General features: G+C 40.5%; 3 protein-coding genes across 4 annotated transcripts; all 3 read right to left on the reverse strand.

Annotated features, from left to right (window-relative positions):
- Positions 1–59: 59 nt before the first annotated feature.
- LOC119024675 (prolactin-like) lies at positions 60–2,751 on the reverse strand. The gene is made up of 5 exons (XM_037107660.1): positions 1,826–2,751; positions 1,562–1,740; positions 1,306–1,407; positions 1,006–1,191; positions 60–804 (listed from the first exon to the last, which is right to left on the reverse strand). The coding sequence occupies exons 1-5, from the start codon at positions 1,833–1,835 to the stop codon at positions 595–597; spliced, it is 687 nt and encodes a 228-aa protein (XP_036963555.1). The 5' UTR covers positions 1,836–2,751; the 3' UTR covers positions 60–594.
- Positions 2,752–2,899: 148 nt separating this feature from the next.
- szl (sizzled) lies at positions 2,900–7,671 on the reverse strand. Of its 2 annotated transcripts, XM_037107657.1 has the most exons (5): positions 4,293–7,671; positions 3,955–4,121; positions 3,725–3,817; positions 3,340–3,624; positions 2,900–3,243 (listed from the first exon to the last, which is right to left on the reverse strand). In XM_037107657.1, the coding sequence occupies exons 1-5, from the start codon at positions 4,571–4,573 to the stop codon at positions 3,197–3,199; spliced, it is 873 nt and encodes a 290-aa protein (XP_036963552.1). In that variant the 5' UTR covers positions 4,574–7,671; the 3' UTR covers positions 2,900–3,196. The 2 variants fall into 2 exon arrangements, with proteins under 2 accessions (XP_036963552.1, XP_036963553.1); XM_037107658.1 differs by having other exon boundaries at positions 2,900–3,624.
- Positions 7,672–7,826: 155 nt separating this feature from the next.
- On the reverse strand, positions 7,827–19,660 carry mov10l1 (Mov10 like RISC complex RNA helicase 1). Its single transcript, XM_037107656.1, has 27 exons — positions 19,416–19,660; positions 19,030–19,128; positions 18,736–18,923; positions 18,366–18,525; positions 17,957–18,069; positions 17,547–17,734; positions 17,166–17,306; positions 16,640–16,915; positions 16,204–16,401; positions 15,634–15,748; positions 14,029–14,206; positions 13,857–13,927; positions 13,675–13,766; positions 13,514–13,569; positions 12,678–12,772; positions 12,522–12,594; positions 12,253–12,434; positions 11,822–11,968; positions 11,428–11,549; positions 11,213–11,312; positions 10,747–10,893; positions 10,296–10,469; positions 9,920–10,069; positions 9,586–9,693; positions 8,645–8,785; positions 8,450–8,541; positions 7,827–8,178 (listed from the first exon to the last, which is right to left on the reverse strand). Exons 2-27 carry the CDS (start codon positions 19,124–19,126, stop codon positions 8,151–8,153), a joined length of 3,432 nt encoding a protein of 1,143 aa, XP_036963551.1. The 5' UTR covers positions 19,127–19,128; positions 19,416–19,660; the 3' UTR covers positions 7,827–8,150.
- Between the last annotated feature and the right edge of the window lie 126 nt (positions 19,661–19,786).

The following is a 19,786-nucleotide window of genomic DNA, read 5'->3' on the forward strand; positions in this document are numbered from 1 at the left end:
AATGATTCCCACTCTTCGATTGTAATAGCAATCAGTAGAGGCACAAATGAGTCACTTCATTTCATGCATCAGACTTTTTTTTTTATTTGGTTTACATGTTTTGGTCAGCTTTACACAGACACCCTGCTCACACTCCAAAACCTTTTAAAGTCAAATGTTAAGTATAACTTGTAAAATATTTTTTCTATCATCTTGAGTGTATAGATCAACTGTAAATAAAGCGTATGAAAGAATCCTGATTTCCATATTGTTTATGTGTTGGGCTGTCTGGAGCGAAACCCATTTACATGTTAATGATCACTCTACCACACAGCATCTACCGTTTCTATAAATATGTAGAGCTCGTGCTCTCTTTGTTTAAATTCTTTTTTTTTGTACCTTTTCATGCTCAGTGCTCCAAAGCAAAATTATTTAATTACCTCTAACATTAATAATGCGAGAGGCACACACAATCCTTTACACTACATGAACAAGTGAAATGCACCACAAAGGATGTAAGCACACAGTAAGAACATGGTGTGGAAAAGCAAGTTAGGAAACAAAAGCTGTCAGAAAAAAGAAAGAAAGATAATGCCGACTGCTATGCTATCACTTTTAGCAGTCTAGTCCAGGGAGGGTGGTGCATTTCAGGATTTGGAGATAATTTTTGATTTTGTTGGAGTCCCTGCGGAAGCAGTAAAGTAGGTCATGATGGTCGATTGAATTGAGTTCTCCTTGCTTGTAGAAGGAAAAGGAGGAAGAGGGGACCAAACCCTCAGGAGAGATGTAACCCACGGTGTTACCAAGCACTCCTGAAAGCTTCATCTGAGGCGCATGGAAAGAAAATGGACAGTATATAACAAATGCATTAAGATGCATGCAATAAGTAATTAAAATGAAATTGTTTTCAACTAGAATGTGATGTATTTCAAAAACCACACACATTCAAACATTGTTTGAAAAATCACTGATGGTTAAGACCACAAAACTCATGTACAAGCTCAGTAACCATAAGCGGATCCTTACCTTACCAGCCATTTTTGCCACTCCATCCCTCAGCTCATGCACCATATCACCTATCTCCAGCACCTTGTTGGAGCTGTAGTGATTGAAGTCTTGATTCTGATCCTGAGACATGCTCCGATAAAGTTGTAATAGGGGGTCCCCCCAGGCCCCCAGCAGGCTCAGGATCACCTGTGTCAGCTGTTCTCTCTGCATACGAAAGCACTGCTTAAGTAACTTATGGTAAAGTACAACTTCACTGCGAAAAATGTCTTCAAACTATCACTTATCTGCACATGTAAAATTGATAACATAAATGCTCACCCCTAGCCTTTGTGCATTCTCCTTATCGGCTGGTGTCACTATGCCATGTGTGTGACACTTTCGTTTTCCTATGAGGTTCTTGCTGGGAAAGAAATATCGCTCCTGCAAAGGCGAACACACACACATCACACACAGCGACATCAGGGCATGAAAAAAGAAGCCAACTCCAGTGGGTGATGAATGAATGGAGGTCGAGGTGTGATTGATGGTGATGGATGTTCAACGTCAGAGCTGAGAAAAGAAAAAGAGAACTCACAAATTCTGAGTGCAGATCACTGGAGATGCCATGCATTCTTGAAGACTGTTGTATGACCCTGTCAAAGAGATCAGCCAGGGAAGGAGTGTGACATCCAGCCTGTCCATGGGAGCAGATTGGGGCAGTGCCAACCCTTGTGGAAAGCTCCAGGTACACCAGAATAAGAACAGCACACTGAACTATGGGTGAAATAAAAAAACTTTCAGTTGTGAAAAATAACAATACATGCAAATAAAAACTTTATAAGACATCTTGCCATCTTACCCTTTGTCATGGTTCCTTTCTTGCAGTGGAGCACTAGATGATGAGTACAGCTCTTTTTCTACTAGAGCTACTCTCGTGGAAACTAACTCACACAGTGATGACGCTGCTGATTGAACAAATTGGTTTATAAATGAAAACGTGATGTTTTTCTTTGCACGTCATGCTGTGCGCTTCGTTTAGTTATCTGCTCAGCCGAGAGCAGACGCGGCTTACCCAGGCGGAAAAGGTACAACACAACACGCAATTTGCCAGTTTAAAGTAATGAACATGAGTAAAGTGGGATTAATAAAAACTTGCATATTGCTGTGCTCAGGTTTTAATCGTCAACTACTGAAAACTATAAAAGCAGACACAGGCTCTCCAAATATCTTAAGACGAATTCATGCCAAAAGAACTGATCAATCGGATTTATTTCTCCTGCGCAACGGGTACATAATAACTATGATTAATAACACTGATACAAACTCAAACACTTGAAGATAATTAGCCTAATTGGGGCAACAAAGAAAAAACTAAATCACCTAAAAGCATTCTGTGTTTCTTTTAAACTACAAGACAGCATAAATGAATGAAGAGGTTCACAATAAAAGTTTAGAGTAAGCCCATTGTTCACATCTCCGGGAAGAATTGTTCAGCCTGGTAATGAAAATGAGGCTATTCAAATGTAAAGTGAGTGATTTATCTTCTCATTAGTGCTAGATAGTATGGTTAATACCATAGGTCATCCACTGTCACGTATCATTCTGAGCAGTTTCACTTCTTATCCAGAGCCACTTTTCACATCACTGAAAGGCCAATTTGTAAATGCAAATCACAACATTATTTTTTTTTACATTTTCAGAGAAAACTGAAATTATTTTTTACCCTCTCGATACTTTCAGGGGAACATGGGACTACTGTGGTCAATCAGAGAGCTGCATCTCCCTTATTGTGCCACCTTGTGGTGAAACGAGTGACAAGTAAAGAAGGCAACAGAGGAAGATCTATTCATTACTCTTGCCTTTTGCTGTATAAATAATTTATGTTTTTGTCAGCAAAGCTCCAACAGTTCAAAGTACACAAATACTCAGCCCATAGAATTCCACAGAACAAATATTTTATTGTCATCTTTTTCCACAGTACATGAACATAAAACAGATGTCATAAATACGCCATAGAAAATATAATCTACAATCCATTTACATTTAATAATATTATTTACAAGTTTGAGTGCATTCTGTAACAGTGTGCTGTCAGAGCAGGGACATGATGAGGTTACTGAGCTTCTGAGGGAGGCAAATGGTATTGTTGCTCGAGTCCAGGTCCCTTCTCATATCAATTTCTGTTGAGCGTATTCGCACTAACACCCAATCCTAAAAACAAGTCTCCATCTTACAGTTGCCCCCTGATTTTGTCATAAATCATGTGTGTTTTGTGTGCTGAAATCATAAAAAAAATGTACACTTAAAACACAGATTCAGAGCTCCATTTTTTACAATATCAGTCTTTTCAACATCTGTGGTGCTTCCACTTACGAGTGGCCATGGCGATGTTTGCGTCTTTTTTGTGCCAAGGAAAGAGATGAGAGATAGCGAGGGTGCCATCAGGCTGCACCGAACCAGTCAGCACATAAAGCTGTGAACGTCCAGGGCGCACAAGGACATTGGCACATCGAATATTGATAAGCATCCACTGCTGGAGTAGGTGCTGGGTGTCATAAGGCAGCAGAGGTCCCTGGCGGACAAACTCAACCCGGCCCTCAACCTCAAACTCTGGCTCTCCCATGGGAAGGCGACGGCGATGGAGTTTGGCAGTTACAGCTGTGGAGGGGAGGAGGTAAAATTAATCATCTTGTTTGGAAAATGAATTGTGAGTAAATATACAACAAGCACAGCTTATTGAAACAATTCTTAAACTTACCAAAATCATGCTGGCAAAAAGCATCTAGGACTGTTTTCATTGCAGGAGCCTCCTCCACAGTGGGACAGTTTTGACAGGCAGCTTTGGGCAAGTCTGTGATAACAAGTAATACAGAATTTAATAAGATTGCAGGGCATATACAGTAACTGGATGAAAATCTAAAAAATAAAGCACTTGGTAGTCCATTTATTGTCAAACAGTCTAATAATTAACATGTGGTCTCTGCATACCTTTGGCAAAGTGGCCAAATTTCACATGGGGTGAAAGGCACATGTCTTCCTCGGCAGGAAAGCGGTCACAATCGAGAGCCTCTGGCCATGGGTGACCCTGACAGGCAAGCACCGGGGCACAGCTGTCCCTCACTGCCACACACAGACTACGGCATGGCTGGATAAATCTAAAGAAAAGAAAGTTAAAAATGTTACACAATGCACACCAACATTACAGCAATAATGAAAACAAAAAACAGAATCTAAATACATTTCAGATGTGTAGAGTAGGTATTACTCAGAAAATAAACCACAAAGATAGAAAAAGAAAAAAACAAAGAAATGTAAAATCTCCTTACGTGTCAAGACAGACAGGGGCAATGAGGGAGCAGAGGAAGGCTTGAGCTTGAGGGTGGCAGCCTGTCTGCAGAAGGGGCTTCCAGTCCTCTGAACGTGGCACCACCTCGCCTTCCAGGTTGCTGTGACCCAGAAAGTTGGGCAACCGCATCTCAGAGTAACCAACATCTTTGCAGACCTTCATCTGGTTCGGGATAGCGACGCAACGAGTGGACTGGCCTATGTCAAATGCCATTAAAGGGCATGCCATAGCCAGGAGAGCCAAGATGAAAAACAGAGCCATGCTGAAGGATTCGCAAAATCCAGAGTCCACAAGGTAGAACGTTCAGCTTTAACTGGGGCTGCTTGTTGTCAGAAGTCTCTGCTGTCCTTGAATGGCTTTGCAGCAGCAGCTGCCTGCTTTATATACAGCAAGGTCAGCCAGCCCCATCAGTCTGTAAGTCTGTTATCAACTACCTATCAAAGACGCAGAGACGATGTGTTTGGAGACAACGACTTGTTTTGTGGTGACTGCAGACAGAGAGGGGGCAGTCAGCAGATGGAGGGTGTGTTTGAGAGGGAGTAGGGAGGGGGACAATGGGCAATCACAACCCAGCTTTCACTGAGGTAAGCTCCAGAAGGTTGAAGTCTGCTTCATTTGCTTTTAGAGATCCAGGAGGTACAAAAAAAATAATGTGAATACCTCAGGGGAAACTTCTGAACTAACTCTTGCACTTCAAAGTATACAATAAATGGCTGTCAAGTGCTGTTACTTGCCACACAATCTTCAGTGTTTGAAATACAGACTCATATACCTCAGAAAATAAGGATGTGTTTGTTATTTTCCTCACCCCCCTATATTATATCCACTTTGAGCACAAGTGAGAAATAAAATGCCACTGTTTTTTGCATTGGCTGTTACAGAAAAAAAAATCCTATAAAGAGGTTTCGCAGAGTAACAAACTACTTCTTTAAAAGTCCCTTTAGAAAGAAATCAGAGGTTTTAGTAGACAGACAGTCTCCTTCATATTGCTAGTCTCTTTCATGTGTTCCTGCATCCTAATTGGAGGGTTTCATCTGTAGAGCCTCCAGTTCTCATTAGCAAAGCAGCGTCTCTTCTGGCTCACCTGGCTTTGATCTGCCAATAACACAAACTCAGATCCCACATGCAGAATACCATTAGACTGCCTCTTTTGCTTATCGGTTTGATGCGTCATCAGCTACGGCGCATGGCACTCACACGAACACTCAGATCTGTGTTATACAGTGAATGAGATCATGCAATTTCAGCATGATGCTGCAGACATTTTCCGTTTTCGAGGGACTTGGACAGAAAAAATTTGATGACAATCAAAAACTTCTATTTTAAGACAATATATTTAATCAATACATTTTATTTGTATTGTAATGAGTGCCATAAAATACCAGAGCAACAGGCAACATGGGCTGTCTGGCAGACGCATAAACACTCTGTCATAACCTGCCAACATCCCATTCAAGACACCAGAGATCTCGTCCTGAGATGCAGACCAGGAGCACAGACATAAGTGCTAATTTGTCTCGTTCTCTCTGTCTGATGTATATAAGCCTCTTAAATTAACAATAGAACTACATTACAGCATCATCGGATTTGTTTGGATGTCGTCTGTCTCCAGATTTAGATGTGTATCTGGGGTTGATGCCTGTGGGCCTTTTGAGGACTTTCCCCTCATGAATCAGAGGTCTCTATTCCACCCAGACTGTCATGGTCATTGTGGCTTCAGGCATGCCAAAGTAAAGCCAATTCAGATTGGCCACAGTCCCATTTCTGTGCCTGTATTCCTGCCCTGTCTGCAGTAAGGACAACATTCCCGCAGCCAAGCCATAGCTGTCCATTGGCCCCCGCTTAGCCAACTTTTACAGCTTGATCTGATGAGTGGAGGCTGGTTCCAGTTCGGGTAGACGAGTACAGCCCGTAAGAGGGGACTAACTGGGCAATTAGAGTCACAGACCAATTTGAGAGAACAATAGGTCCACACATTTAACAAGCTCCCCCTGCCAGGAGCCCAGCAGGGGTCTGTTGTTGGGCCTAATGGCTGCCCTGTAGACACTGTGTCTGTCTTGTTAATGTGTTGCTTGCCCCTGCCTCAGTTAATGAGAAGGTGATAGAATATGAGCTGAACGGTTGGGCACCTGTCTGTCAAACACAGCTCCAGCAGACAGATCTAACAGAGGCAGTGATTGGTTTTCTTTAAAGAACAGTGAAATTATTCTAAACAATAAATTAAAATTCAAAAAATAGATGTCAATCCCAAAACAAAAATAATCCTTTAAGACAGAAAGCGAAATTACTGTATCTCACTGTACACTGAACAAAAAATATAACTTTAACCTTTATATAAATATAACCTTTTAACAGGCATAAAGTCAACATTTAGGCATTAGCTTCTTTACTAGTGCACATAACACTACATTTGTTTGGGGGTAAATATCTGGCCAAATATAGCAATCATCTTTGCTTGTGCACATCTATCGGATCAAATTTATTTATCTTTAATTTGCTAGAGAAATGTCTGCATATTTACTATCATTGCACTGTCTTTGACAGTGAATTTTACTTTGATAGTGCTGAATTAAAAGAACAATTCCTGTTTTGTCAAAAAGACAGCATGGTTTGTATTTGGGAGCATTTTCTCCCTCTTGAAAGAAGAGAATGTATGTGGCATCATCATCTAAAGACAAATCTCAGTGCTGTCCAATAGATACTAAATATTGAAACAACTACCACTCCAGCATTCCATGGTACTAATGTAAACAGGTTATTCCAAAATTTCTCTGAGCACCCAGTGTCATCTGAAGAACTTGTCAACTCAAGCATTTTTGTCTTTTTGACACTCGGCTAAGAAAGATGTCGATTTGTAGATGCTTAAGTTGTAATTTATTTTAATCGCACAAAATAACTTTCTATTTGGGGTATTTTCCCTCAACAGTACAGTCTACTTTGGGAGAGTGAGACAGCAGATCAAACACCTGAGACATACATCAAAGACAGAGGCGTGTTCGGAAAGGAAAGGCGGGGGGGACTGGGTGTCTGAGCTGGCCTCCACTGCAACAACGAACTCAGATAAAAGCTGTCTCCTCCCTGCACATATGAGACTCATTGACTTAAGAGATTGAAGCCCCATTTGCCTCTTTTCTCTTACCCCTACCCCCCACCCCTCCTCTCCATCCTGCTGGGCTCCAGCAGGACTGACAGTCCCCTTGCAGACTGTCAGTAGCACTCAATTGTCACATCCAGTCTCCGGGGATTGTGGGCAGACGCTGCCACGCCGAGGAGAGCAGACAACTTGCCCCGAGAAGCTACAGACATCTGTAGATCCACCAAGTATCCTAAACCAGGGTTACTCACTTAACATAAAAGTTAGAATGTTGTCCTCCGATTTTGTAGTTTCAACAAGGAGTTAATACTAATGCATTGCTGTTAAAAATCAGGCCAATGCCATTCAAATCATTTTAGTGTTACTGTGCTGCCTTGGCAGATGAGCACAGCGGAGCTACTATGACGCAAGTCACGATAATTTACCAATAATCTGTGACAGTTTAATTGAAAAATCTTATGCACAGTCAAGCACATCATCTTAATAATCACAGGACACAGAAATAATTGTGTAGTACATGAGCATCATCTCTATTTCTATCCCAGAATGGAACTGTATTTAGCTTTGACAGAAACATGATGTTTCCCTTTTTCAACCCAATTAAGCTGTAACACTGATCTAGACAGCTGCAGCTCAAGAGTCAACAGAGAGAAGCCAAGGAAATGTAAAGAGGACAAAACCTGAGAGCATGATAACAGGTTGAGGGTGCAGAGGTATACCTTCTATGACTACATCATCCTTGTATTATGCACTCTTTTTCTCCTCTGCAACACTGTGGAAGAAAATTAGAAATTAGCAGTGATTTTTAGCTTCTTTTGTGCACTTTCAGTCACATTAATTCTAAAATAAAATGCAGTCCAGTACAATATCATCAGACTGATCTTCATGCTAAAATATGTGATTCAATTAACACCTCCATGGCCCTGTCAAGAAACCTGAACATAAGACATCAAAAAGTAGCAAATATCACAGAACAGTAGTGCTGATTGCATTATATTGTAGGTGCACCCATGCTAATACTACCAAATATTCAGTTTACATACATCTGAGTCTCTCTCAAGGATGGAGGGGGGTCGCAGCCCAGATACGCCCCGTTGATGAAACAGTACTGCAGTAGAACCCTGAAGCATGGATCCTGGAAGGAAAGTGAAGTCTTTAAAAGAAGGCTGGGTGTATGCTATGTCAACAAAAGCACATTTTATAAAATCCAGGATGAAATAAAATGCTTAGTCACTCACCTTGATGAGAATGTGGGGGTTTCCAACAATTATGAGAAGGGCTTTGGGACGAGTGATGGCGACATTGAAGCGTTTGGGGTTGGACAGAAAGCCGAGCATATTCTGCAAATCATCGCTATCCAGTGATTCATTAGAGCGCACCTATAATATAAGAAGTTACTAAAGTTAACTGAGTCATCACCAAAATATGGAATAAAACATAGGAAGGGTATAACCAATGATTGTACTCAACATACTGTGACGTTATCCGCTTTTTCAGTAAATAGAGAAAAAAAACACTGATGCTATGTCTTAACTGTATTAAAGATGACATGTTGGGGCTTTAATTTCTTTATTACAGTAATTTTGTGACTTAAAAAAATACATATAAAGTACTGAATACATTATTGTAAAAATAGTTACAAAAATATAAAGATTGCTCTGGTGAAAACCTAGTTGCAATCCAAAGAAAGAAAAAGGAAAAAAGTAGTATGTATGTTTGTCAGTCTTTACCTGAGCAGTCACCAGATCCCAGCCTTCTAACATCTTTTGTACCATTTAAAGTGGGAAAAAAAGCATACTGACAAAACATACTGAAACAAAAGACTCTGGGATGCTCTATAAGGCTTACGTCATTTAACTGATCAAACTTTGATATTGATTGACCACAGCCTGAAACAGGCTAAAAGCTCAACATTGTCAGCAGCTGCTGAATTGCGCTGGAAACAAATTCCTTGGTTCACAACACTTTGTATATAGGCTTAACCAAGCTATCCCAAAACGTTTCATTCTATAAACATGTATTCAGAGGGTATTTGATGCATACCATCACCAAAATGTTTTGCTGTACATAATTAACATTAACACACAGAAAGAGGTTGCTGTTTAAAATCAAGCAACGGACCTCTCATTTAGAAGTGTATACTCACGTCTGTGACTTCTAGTACCCAAATTCAGTTTACCGTTGACAAGATGATGACCAGGAACTCTTGTCCTTGGAACTCCTCCACAGAGCCCACTTTGATGTCAGACAAGCCCACCTTACCCAGCAGCACTCGAATCTTCTCACACTGATGGGAAAATAGAGAACATCCAGCCAGGCTACAGAATAGGCTACACTATTGGCTAACCATATGTATAGCAACTTAAAACATTCAGAGTTGAATGTGAAATGAAACAGTTCACTCTACCAAGATAGAAAAAGAAAGGAGCTCTCATTCATAAGTTTGAAAGCTTTGTAATGACAACTTATGTCAAAAAGCCCAAAAAACAGAATCCATAAACTGTCAGTCTTACTTGTTTCTTGTATGGAGCAATGATACCGATGTCCAAGACATCTACAGGGTTGTAGAGCTTCTTGGCCAGCTGGCAGCAGTAGAGCATGACCTGTACAGCCTCCACTGGGTTGAACCATGATGGGTTGTTACCTTCCCTCATTTCTGTACCCTAGATCAGACCAAAATCTCTTGACTAAATATGGAAGCTGAATAATAACTTGATGTAACATAATTAGCCTGAGAAATATCTCATTTTTCAGACATACATAACAAACTGGTAGCTTAGTGTATAGATAACATTTACATTTATGATCCAGATTTTTGGCCTAAGTACATTCCAAAGTAGAACAGAATTAGCAAGTGTGCAGCCATATTTCTCTCTAAAGACCACTCACCCTGACTCCATGGTACAGGAGTGGGAAGTCTTTTTTGGGCAGGGTTTTCCACTGGCAGAGAGACTCTACTATGTCCTTGGAGGCTTTAAAACACAGTTCACCCTGATAGAAGAGCTTGGAGGGCAGCGTGAGCAAGGCCTCATGAGAACGGTAGTTGTAGATCAGCTTAGTCACCTGTAGTCGTAAGAGAACAGCTTTAATAACCCTGACACATACAGTGCACACTCTTTAAAGATGTCTATTGTGTGCTAATATTGTTACACTGGCACCTAACAAGTATCAACAATAGCAGTAAAGCAACATTTGAGAGGAAATAAATATGCTACAAATGGGACCAGTGCTACGTAGCATAGCATCTGCATAGCATCTGCGTAGCATGTGAAAAAACGTAATTCTCTTCATGCCTTAAAATAGGTATAAACACTACAGATTTTGAATGCAGTGCACAAACCAGCTTAGGGTTGTATCCCCAGTCATGTCTGGAATACAGCGGGTTGGCCATCAGCCTCTCCAACAAAGACACCCCCAGGCCAAAGGCAGCAGCCAGCTTGGATTTCACTACTGGACCTAACTGACAAGGGTCTCCAGCCAACACTATCTAAGCAGGCAAGGGGGAAAAAAGTCATTAATGAACAACCCTCAGGCAAGTGTATTAACAATCAACAGAGCTCATTGTTTTGTTTTTTATTCCTTAAAAGTTCCTTTTTAGGAAGAATTTGCAAACTAATTTACTAGGCATACAAAATGATGCGGGAGGAATCAGATAAACTGGAAATAAATGCTGCAAGTATGAGGTATGCATGAAAAAAAGAAAAAAAACTAAGCTTTTCTGAATTGCATGCATGCACACAAGACATGAACACTCAACAGAGCTTTTAAGATCTTAATTTAGTCAGTGCATGAGTGTTCATACTGACCTGTCCGTCTTTTTCTGATACAAGACTTATGGGGATCAAGGACTCTGGTTCTGTAGCCTGGCCGGCTTCATCCAGAAACACATGGGTAAAATGTCCCACTCTGAGGAAAAACAAAACCACAGTTGGTAAATTGAGTTACAGAAAGAGAGACAGAAGGACAAAAGCTGTTCACTCCAAGTTTCCAAACCACATTAAACCAAAGCCCTGGCTCTTACTGCAGTCGCATATTTTGGAACATCCCAGCACTGGAGCAGGTGCTGACCACAATCCTGTTGAAGCAAGCATGACGGATGTCTTCTCCTGCCCTCGAGTACAATCTCAGCACTTCTGGTATGGCCTAAGAAAAAACAGTCACATCAACATGGCATGGACATTTAGATGATAAAGCAATGTTCTAAAAGGGAGATGCCGACAGAGCATGTTCGCATCACAACCTCATCTATTATTTAAATGTGTACCGGCCAACCTTGTGGAAAATGGTGATGGTATCTGTACAGAGCTTACTGCACACTTGAGAATACATATTGTCCCTTGATCATACACACTGTAACATGGCATCTGTTGCCAAAAAACTGCAGTTACTTTCTGTTCCCTGATGCTGTGCAGTACCTCTTCCTGCCTACAGGATGCATTAACACGAGCCAAGCTTGCAGAATGCAGGAAGCCACTGTGATGCAGGCGGATGCAGATGAGGTCAGCAGCACTGTTGGAAGGAGTACAAACGAGTACGCGACTGCTGGGCACAAAGTGGTAAACCTGGAGGTGGAAAAACTTGAAGTGACTATAAAGTCACACAAGCAGGGCACCAGAAGTGGAGAATGCTTTGTAGGCATAATACTCGTAATGGCACAACCACTACATTGCATTTGTAAGTTATGGATAAGTTTTCAATAAATACCAGTGTTTACAGACAGTGTTTGTTATTGGTCTAATTACTGTGGCCAAACACACAATACTGAGTCATTAATGACTGTGTTAAAAAAAAAAAATCTTCAGTCTCTGATTAGGAATGACATTTGTGTGTGTTTATAGGTATGTACCTGTAGTATGGCCTCTATGAGGGTGATGGTCTTTCCTGTGCCTGGCGGTCCAAACAGCACATAGGGAGTGGGCCGACACTCTCCTGCCAGGATCCTCTTCACTGCCTCTCTCTGAGGGGGGTTGAGGTCCGGGTTAAAGAAGTGCCCTTTGCTGGGGATGGGCTTAGATGGCAGGATACCATCTACAAGCAATTATATATGAATGTTCTCTTTGTTACTTGATATGTACAGGCAAAGCAAGTACCAAATCAAAAGTCGAATGAGGATACCTTTAGTCTGTGTGGCCTTTGACTTCATATCGATAGAAATGGTTGACAACTTTCCATTCTCCATGGCTGGAGCCTGGTATTATGATAGAATTATATTTATTAAAAACTGATCTTAATTACATTGATTTCTTTCTTCTTTTTATTTTATTCTCTCACCTCATTGTCATTCATCATTTTGTTTTGGTCCAGCTCCTCTATCCACTCCCCTGTCCACTGAGGGGGTTGAAGAGTCACTGTAGTAGGGAAGAGAACTGCGCAACAATGAGAAAATTACAGCAATTTAAATCTAACTTAAGTACTTTTAAAATATGTGTAGCTCTGGTGTAGAGATTAAAAAACAACAGCAAATAAGTTATCAATAAGTAATAAAAGATAAATTTGTAAATATTTACATTGGCACTTTCTATTTAACAAATGTTCAGCTATCAAGTATGGTTGGATAGTTTGGTTATAGAAGCAAAATGGAATATCTAGGCCATTCCAGGAAGCAATACTATTTTCCCTCACTATGGTCAACATAAATGATCAGGTGTGGTACAAACAGCACCCTCTGGAGAAAATTTTGTGGCACTGTCACTTTTTATTTCTTTACCTAAGGATTGTTTTTGAATATACTGCATGATTCTGTTGCAGATTTTTGATAATATAGAAATATTCTATAAATAATTAGAATTTCCTGATTCTAGTATATTCCAAAATATACTAGAATCAGGAAATTCTAATCAGACATCAACATGGTTTTGTAGAACCAAAAACTATGCATGAAAGGCTTTTTTGTTGAGACATTGGCTTAGGATTTGTTTTTGTACCAGTTCTGTGTTTGCAGTCGTGCATTTGTAATGCGATACTTTTTACCAACCATACTGTACCCTCCTCAAACTATAATTTACATTTGATTTCCTGGAATAGTTGTTCTGTATGAAAAACATTTTTTAAAATGCCAGGAATCCCGTCTCAAAGACTTGAAGTATTTGAGTAAAACCTCGACTTACTGTCCACAATCTGTTTTGACTGGTCAAGTGCGTTGTGACACCTTCTCATGGTCAATCTGACAATATAAGCAATCAAAATAATGGTTTTACAAATCTGACACATGATTTCCATTTGAAATATAAATGCATTTATGTAATTACAAATACTTTTCTTTTCTAACCTGTTGTAAGTAAATTCAATATCAAGTGGCTCTCCGAGGTATCTGTCCTGAAACTCTGAGTTCACTCTCAAACTCACATTCTCATCATGGATCTGCAAGTCAAAACAGAGAATTAGATTAAATCTTAAATTAAATCTCAAGTTGTGTTTGATTATACAGAACATAAATTGATATCTCAGTACCTCTGTGACATAACTAACAAACTCCATTACCACACCGTTGCTCTGTGGTTTCTTCAGAACTATTCTGTCACCTGAGGAGAAAATTTGTCAGAACCATTCGTGTGTAACACAAAAAAGCAAAACATGAATCTAATCTAACAATGGTAGAGAAAGACTCCTAAAGCCTCCTCACCAATATTGAGACTGGGTCTGCCTTCAGCTAACCCAGGAACATCTAGGTGCAGATAGCCTGCTCCTTTCCTGAGAAGGGCCCCGCTGATTGTGAATTCCCTCATTTCACTCTCTGCATGCAGCTCTTCCAGCCAGAGAAGGGCGGAGAAACGTGAATGCATGTTGCATGGTGACAGCACCTGAGCCAAGAGATACAACAGGAGAAGGTAAATGTGATATTTCAGTTGATCCCTGAAGGCCAATTGTATTTTTTCCCTTTCCCTCAGGAGCATAAAGTATGGGCTAAGACACAAAACAGCTGCCGCTTGATCAGACTTTGTGTCAATCTGTGTCTTTTGAAAAAAAGATAGTATTTTAATATCATACGTCAACTTGCTTTAAAAATGTAGAGATATTCTCCAAAACCTTGATTCAATTAAATTTTCGATTCTAAAGTCATGCTTTGATACGATTCTCAATTTTCACATTTATTTTTTTTTTAAGCACAGGTTGCTATGCCATTTTTAGACTAGACTTTTATGCAATATAAAATCTGACCTTTGTTCACAATGTACCACACTACATTGTCAAATTTAAAACATTTATTAACAAAGTAATGTAACAATAACTTATATTTTCAGTCAGTTGGAAACTTAAAATAACCAGCCATCTAGTTTCTGCAGAACTTGCAAACTCTGGCTTTTTCCCCCAACAATGCGAATGTTGTCAACACAACTCCCTGGAAATCCAAAATACTTCCACACCGGCAAATTCAGTGAAAGAGGAGTGGGGTCAAGTTCTGCCTATGGGTCTAGTGCATCTGCAGCTGCCATTGTTGTAAGAGTGGCGTAAGTGTGTGTGTGTGTGTGTAAGGTGCGTAAGGTGTGAGAGGGCGAGTGAGAGTGAGGGAGCGTGTGTACATGCGGACAGTGAATGAATGGGAGAGGAAGGAGAAGCGAAAGGAGTAGCAGCAGTAATGACAGCAATAAAGTATACAGTATAGGCTGCAGTTGGGCTGTGAATAAAAGCGACAGCTCCTCAAGTTATAGCAAAGCTCCCTGGTATTATTTCCCGACCAGCTTAACCCATGAAAGGGGGTTCACCCCGAAGGTACACATAAACTTCGACCCTGGAGGAAATCATCTCCTTTGTGCGTCCCAACCATGGTCTGGGAGCCGAACAGGGATGGTGTAATGGTTTGACACCATGCTGTCATTAGTAATAGAGCTGCAACAATTCGATGGAAAGAAAATCAAATGCCTATGCTTCTGATAAATCCTTTCAGTCATTTTTCAAACAAAAAATGTCAAATATTTGCAGGCTCTTGCTTCTTCAATGGTTCTCTTGGTCTGAAAAAATAAGTAATCTGAAGATGTCACTCTGGGCAGGGAAAATGTATTACCATTTTTCAGAATTTATAAGAAATTTTATAGAAAAACAATTTGTTGCGAAAAGTCAAAAATCATTGTTTGATAATGACAATAATCATAATTTGCAGCCCCAATTTGTGCTCCAAAGTGCTCTAACAAACCATGAATGAGCACACCTAGTGTCCAGACAGCCCTAATTCCAACTCTTAATCTGCAACTTTTGTTAATTCTAAAGTTTTCTTCACTGTCATGTTCACCTCTCCTAAGCAGGGCTGAAATACTAGCACGTCATTCGTCGACTCCACACAGTCTCTGAGAGCCTGGGGCAGTGGGTAGTGTTGCAGGAAGCTTGGCAACCGTCGCTTAGAAAGCCTACAGATGGGAAAATCAAACAAGCAATGACTTAAATTATTCATTTTATATAAAATGTCAGCCTTTGCTTAAGAGATGACAGAACAATATTGCACACCGTAATCAGTCAAACACTGACATTAAAAGAAGCCTTGTTTATAACAGCAACAGGGATGAGACTGATACATTGATATTTTTTATTAGGCTTAGTCTTGTGATTTATGCATTCCTCCAAGTATTCTAATCAATTTTAAACATGTAAGACTGACATGATGAATGTATAACATTTTTGGTGACTGACAGCTGCAAAAAGTCCATTGGAAGCTCCCTGCATTCATAAAGTTAAAATATTAATTAGGATCTTTCCATTCTCAATCCATTAGCAGAACTAAGCCCACAGAGCAAGAGGCAAATACCACAGTAACTGTAAGATAGGTATGGAAAATGTATGTGCTTCCTCAGGCAGGTTTTGATACCTTGGGGGTTCTTTTGGAGCAGAAACAGTGACCACGTGACCTGGAATCGTTGAGACTTGCCGCACATCACTGGGGCTGTAGGGCACAGACGGCTGCAGCAAATTTCCCTCTTCACTGCCGACAGTGACCTCTAGGCGCCTCCCGATGGTGAAAGAGGAGAAGTGCAGCAACAGTAGTTCAGCACAGCTTCCCAGGCTCCTGAGTAATTTCCCCACATGGAATTTAGTTGTAGATACAAAAACACCAAGAAGAACTCCACAGAGGCATTCAACACCTCAGCATATTTTGTGTTTTATATGGCTAGACAGCAAGACTAGAAGGGCCTATTGAATGTAAAAATGTTCCATTCTCCATTAACCTTATTCATCCTTCACTCATCATACTGCTTCTACTATTTACACTAGTGCCACTACAAGAGTTTGAAAAAATAACTTACTTTGCTTGGCAGGCTACTACAACAGACAGCCTCTCTCCTGGTGGAATATCCACCTCCCTCTCCTCTCGCCTTATGCCAGGAGAATGGATAGTCTCCTTCAGCACCTTGCCATTATCTTTGTCTACTTCTTTTACATCAGAGCTGTTTTCTTGCAACTGCTGTTGTTTCTGTCTCGATGGTGCAGACCCTTTGACACTAACCAGGGTGAACTGTTCTTCTGAGTCCAAGCCAGCAAAGTCACAGCACTTAAGGGTCTGGGTATCGGAACCTTGATTTCTGTTATGAAAGAAAGATGAAGATTATACAATTAAGTACAAGTGAGTGCAACTGATGAAAATATTAACATTACATGTACCCGAAGACCTAATGATGGCCGGAGTTTTAATAAAGGTTATGGTTAAGACAGGGAAATAACAGCTGCTAATAAAAACTATACTTCAGTTGTGTAGAGGTTTGAGGCAAGCAATTTTAATGTAGTTTTCCACTTGAAATATAAATGTTTTGTTTCTCCACTTTCAGCACTTACTGTATCCACAACACCAGTTCTCTTTTCTCCCCAATCATCAGTTCCCCAAACTGGCCATAGTCCGTTACATGCAGATCCCCTTTGTTTTCCAAAAGGCTCTGGAGTTCAGCCTCTGGCAGAGGTTTAGCAGAAACATTTACACTGCAACAGGAATGGCAAAGAAAAAACAAATTACCAGTCTGCATCAGCAACATCAAAACTAGAGCAAATACGGAACACCTTGATCTCTTGAAAAGTGTGATTTTAGACAAGAAAAGCGCCATTTTCTCACTATTTTTTGACAAAAGATTGGCCAATAATCCTAAAGAGAAAAAAAGCATGTCAATTGATAATGAAAATAATGATTAGCTGCAGTCCTATAAATATATACTTGACTAATACCTCTGTTGGCATGGTGCCATACACAGGGCCCTCCAAGTGTAGAGTGACTGACTACTCTCCACCATCACAAGGTTGACCAGGTGCCCTGGCAAAGGCTGGTAGTTGGCTGGCAGCAGCAAAGAGTCTAGACTGAAGAACACACTGTCCTCCACCACTCCGTTGTTACCATACATGCTGGTCACATGAACCTAGGCAGCAGATCATTCAGAGGAGGGAAGAGATCAGTTTAAACAATATCACTAAATTGACAGACCTTAATCTGCATTTAGACATAAACACTTTAGTCAAATTAAGTGCGATGCCTATTACAAATGCTAACCCTAACCCTTAGTACAGGGAGTACTAAAAAGGGACTGAATCACAATCATTGAGTATAGCCAATAACTTAAAAGTTGTAGTTATGCAGTTACCTGGTCTAGGCGGCAATAGCGTAAAGGGGCCACAGAATGAGCCTGGGTGGTCCACTGGGTAGGACTGATAGTATATTTTGCTTGGACCCAGTCACCTTTCATTGGCTCATAACCTAACAAAAAGGAAAGAAAATGCACAAGTATGCCAACAGACAGGAAAGTTAACATCAGTCTTCAGCCAAGTGGTAGTAAATACTGGTGTGGCCGTGAATTTGTCTCCACTTTCATTGAGAGCTAACAAAACATCATCAGTGAAAATACATGTGGCTGTAAAATCAGTCAGAAAGGCTGGACAGTTCTGGGACAGATAGACCAGTGAGGAGGTGGAAAATAGAGCAAGTTTATGCAAAGCATCATGGGGTCAAGAGGCTTGCAATTTTTGAGTGTTAAGTACAGTGAGAGCCAGTACCTTCCCAAAGACTGTAGCGTGGGAAGTATGTGGTCTGGTTTATGTAGCCGCCATCTCCATCAAAAGATGTGACTGTGCCAATGAGGGGCCGCAGCTGCATACTGTCAGCTTCTAGGGAGGGTCTTCCGCCATCTTCCCAAGCATCTGCAATCTTCTCTACCTAAATAACAGGATCAAATAGTGCATGTCTGATAAAGTTCATTTTACTAACTGATTCACTGTATAGAGTAGGAAAAATAACCAAGTATAGGTTAAATTTACACATGGGCCCACTTCAACTAACATCTGCATCCTGACATTAAATTAAAAAAAAAATAAAATATATATGTCATTTGCAAATGGATGCAGGACTGAAGAAGACGATTCTCACCCTTAAAGCTTTCCATCCTCCTTGGGCACCATCTCGTACCGCTACGCCGTTTACAAGATCCCCTACTTTGACTGGCGTCCCTCCCAACACCTCTCCACTTGTGAAGTAGATCACATCGTCTATCATGCCATAGTCAAGGCACAGCTGGGTTACCACACTGCCCCGCAGGTGACGAATGTCCTCCGTGCCTGACCAGCAAAAGAAACCAAATGGCAACTCGGCATCAGGCCAATTAAGTAAAGTGAACGCTGTCAAACAAAGCCAACTCATTCGTTGTGGGTGTGTATCATTTACCTGATGCACCGGAGAAAATGTCTTCTCCATTCACCTCTACTGCTCTCCACAATGGAGAAACCAGCTTAGACAGCATACACCGCACAGCAGTAAGCATATCTGCAAGACAGTATTTAGATATCTACACTAAGAAAACCAAACAGAGCATGGGTTTTAAATCAGAGCATTGTTTAACGTTAGGGGCAGTTTTTTGTGTAACTAATTGACTAGTGTTGGCTAACAGGCTGAGGGAACCTAACTAGTTTTAATTATTAAAAATTGAAATTTATTAAATAAGTAAGTTTGTCTGCTAACCTTAATCTACAAAGCTGATACTGACTTCACGCTAACACGAAAAAAACCATGCTACTTAGCGTTAAGCTAACGTTTGCTAAAAGTCAACTTACCTTGGCTAGCTAAAGTTATAGCTTAACGCAAAGGGCGCTGCGTGTCTTTGAGAACAACGTTGACTGAAACCATTTGGGAAACAAAAGAAACGTGAGGTTATTCTCAAATTACCGTCATGAACACAAATATTAAATTACAGTTCACGTGTAGGGATAGAGAAAAGTTTGCTGTTTCAGCCTGTAAGCTCTCCTGGTATGTGCGCGGTAGCACTGGGAGGTGCTATGACGACTTGTTAGTGAACTTGCTAGAAAGTACATCCCATAATTCAATGCCAAACCGCCAGGTCGCGTTTTGGGTGAGGCGATAAAAATAGAAATAAAAAAAATAAAAATAAAAACTTTAATGTTACTGAGTATACTGTCATTTATAT

This window comes from Acanthopagrus latus, chromosome 8 (assembly GCF_904848185.1).
Source record: "Acanthopagrus latus isolate v.2019 chromosome 8, fAcaLat1.1, whole genome shotgun sequence".
Classification (NCBI taxonomy): Eukaryota; Metazoa; Chordata; class Actinopteri; order Spariformes; family Sparidae; genus Acanthopagrus; species Acanthopagrus latus.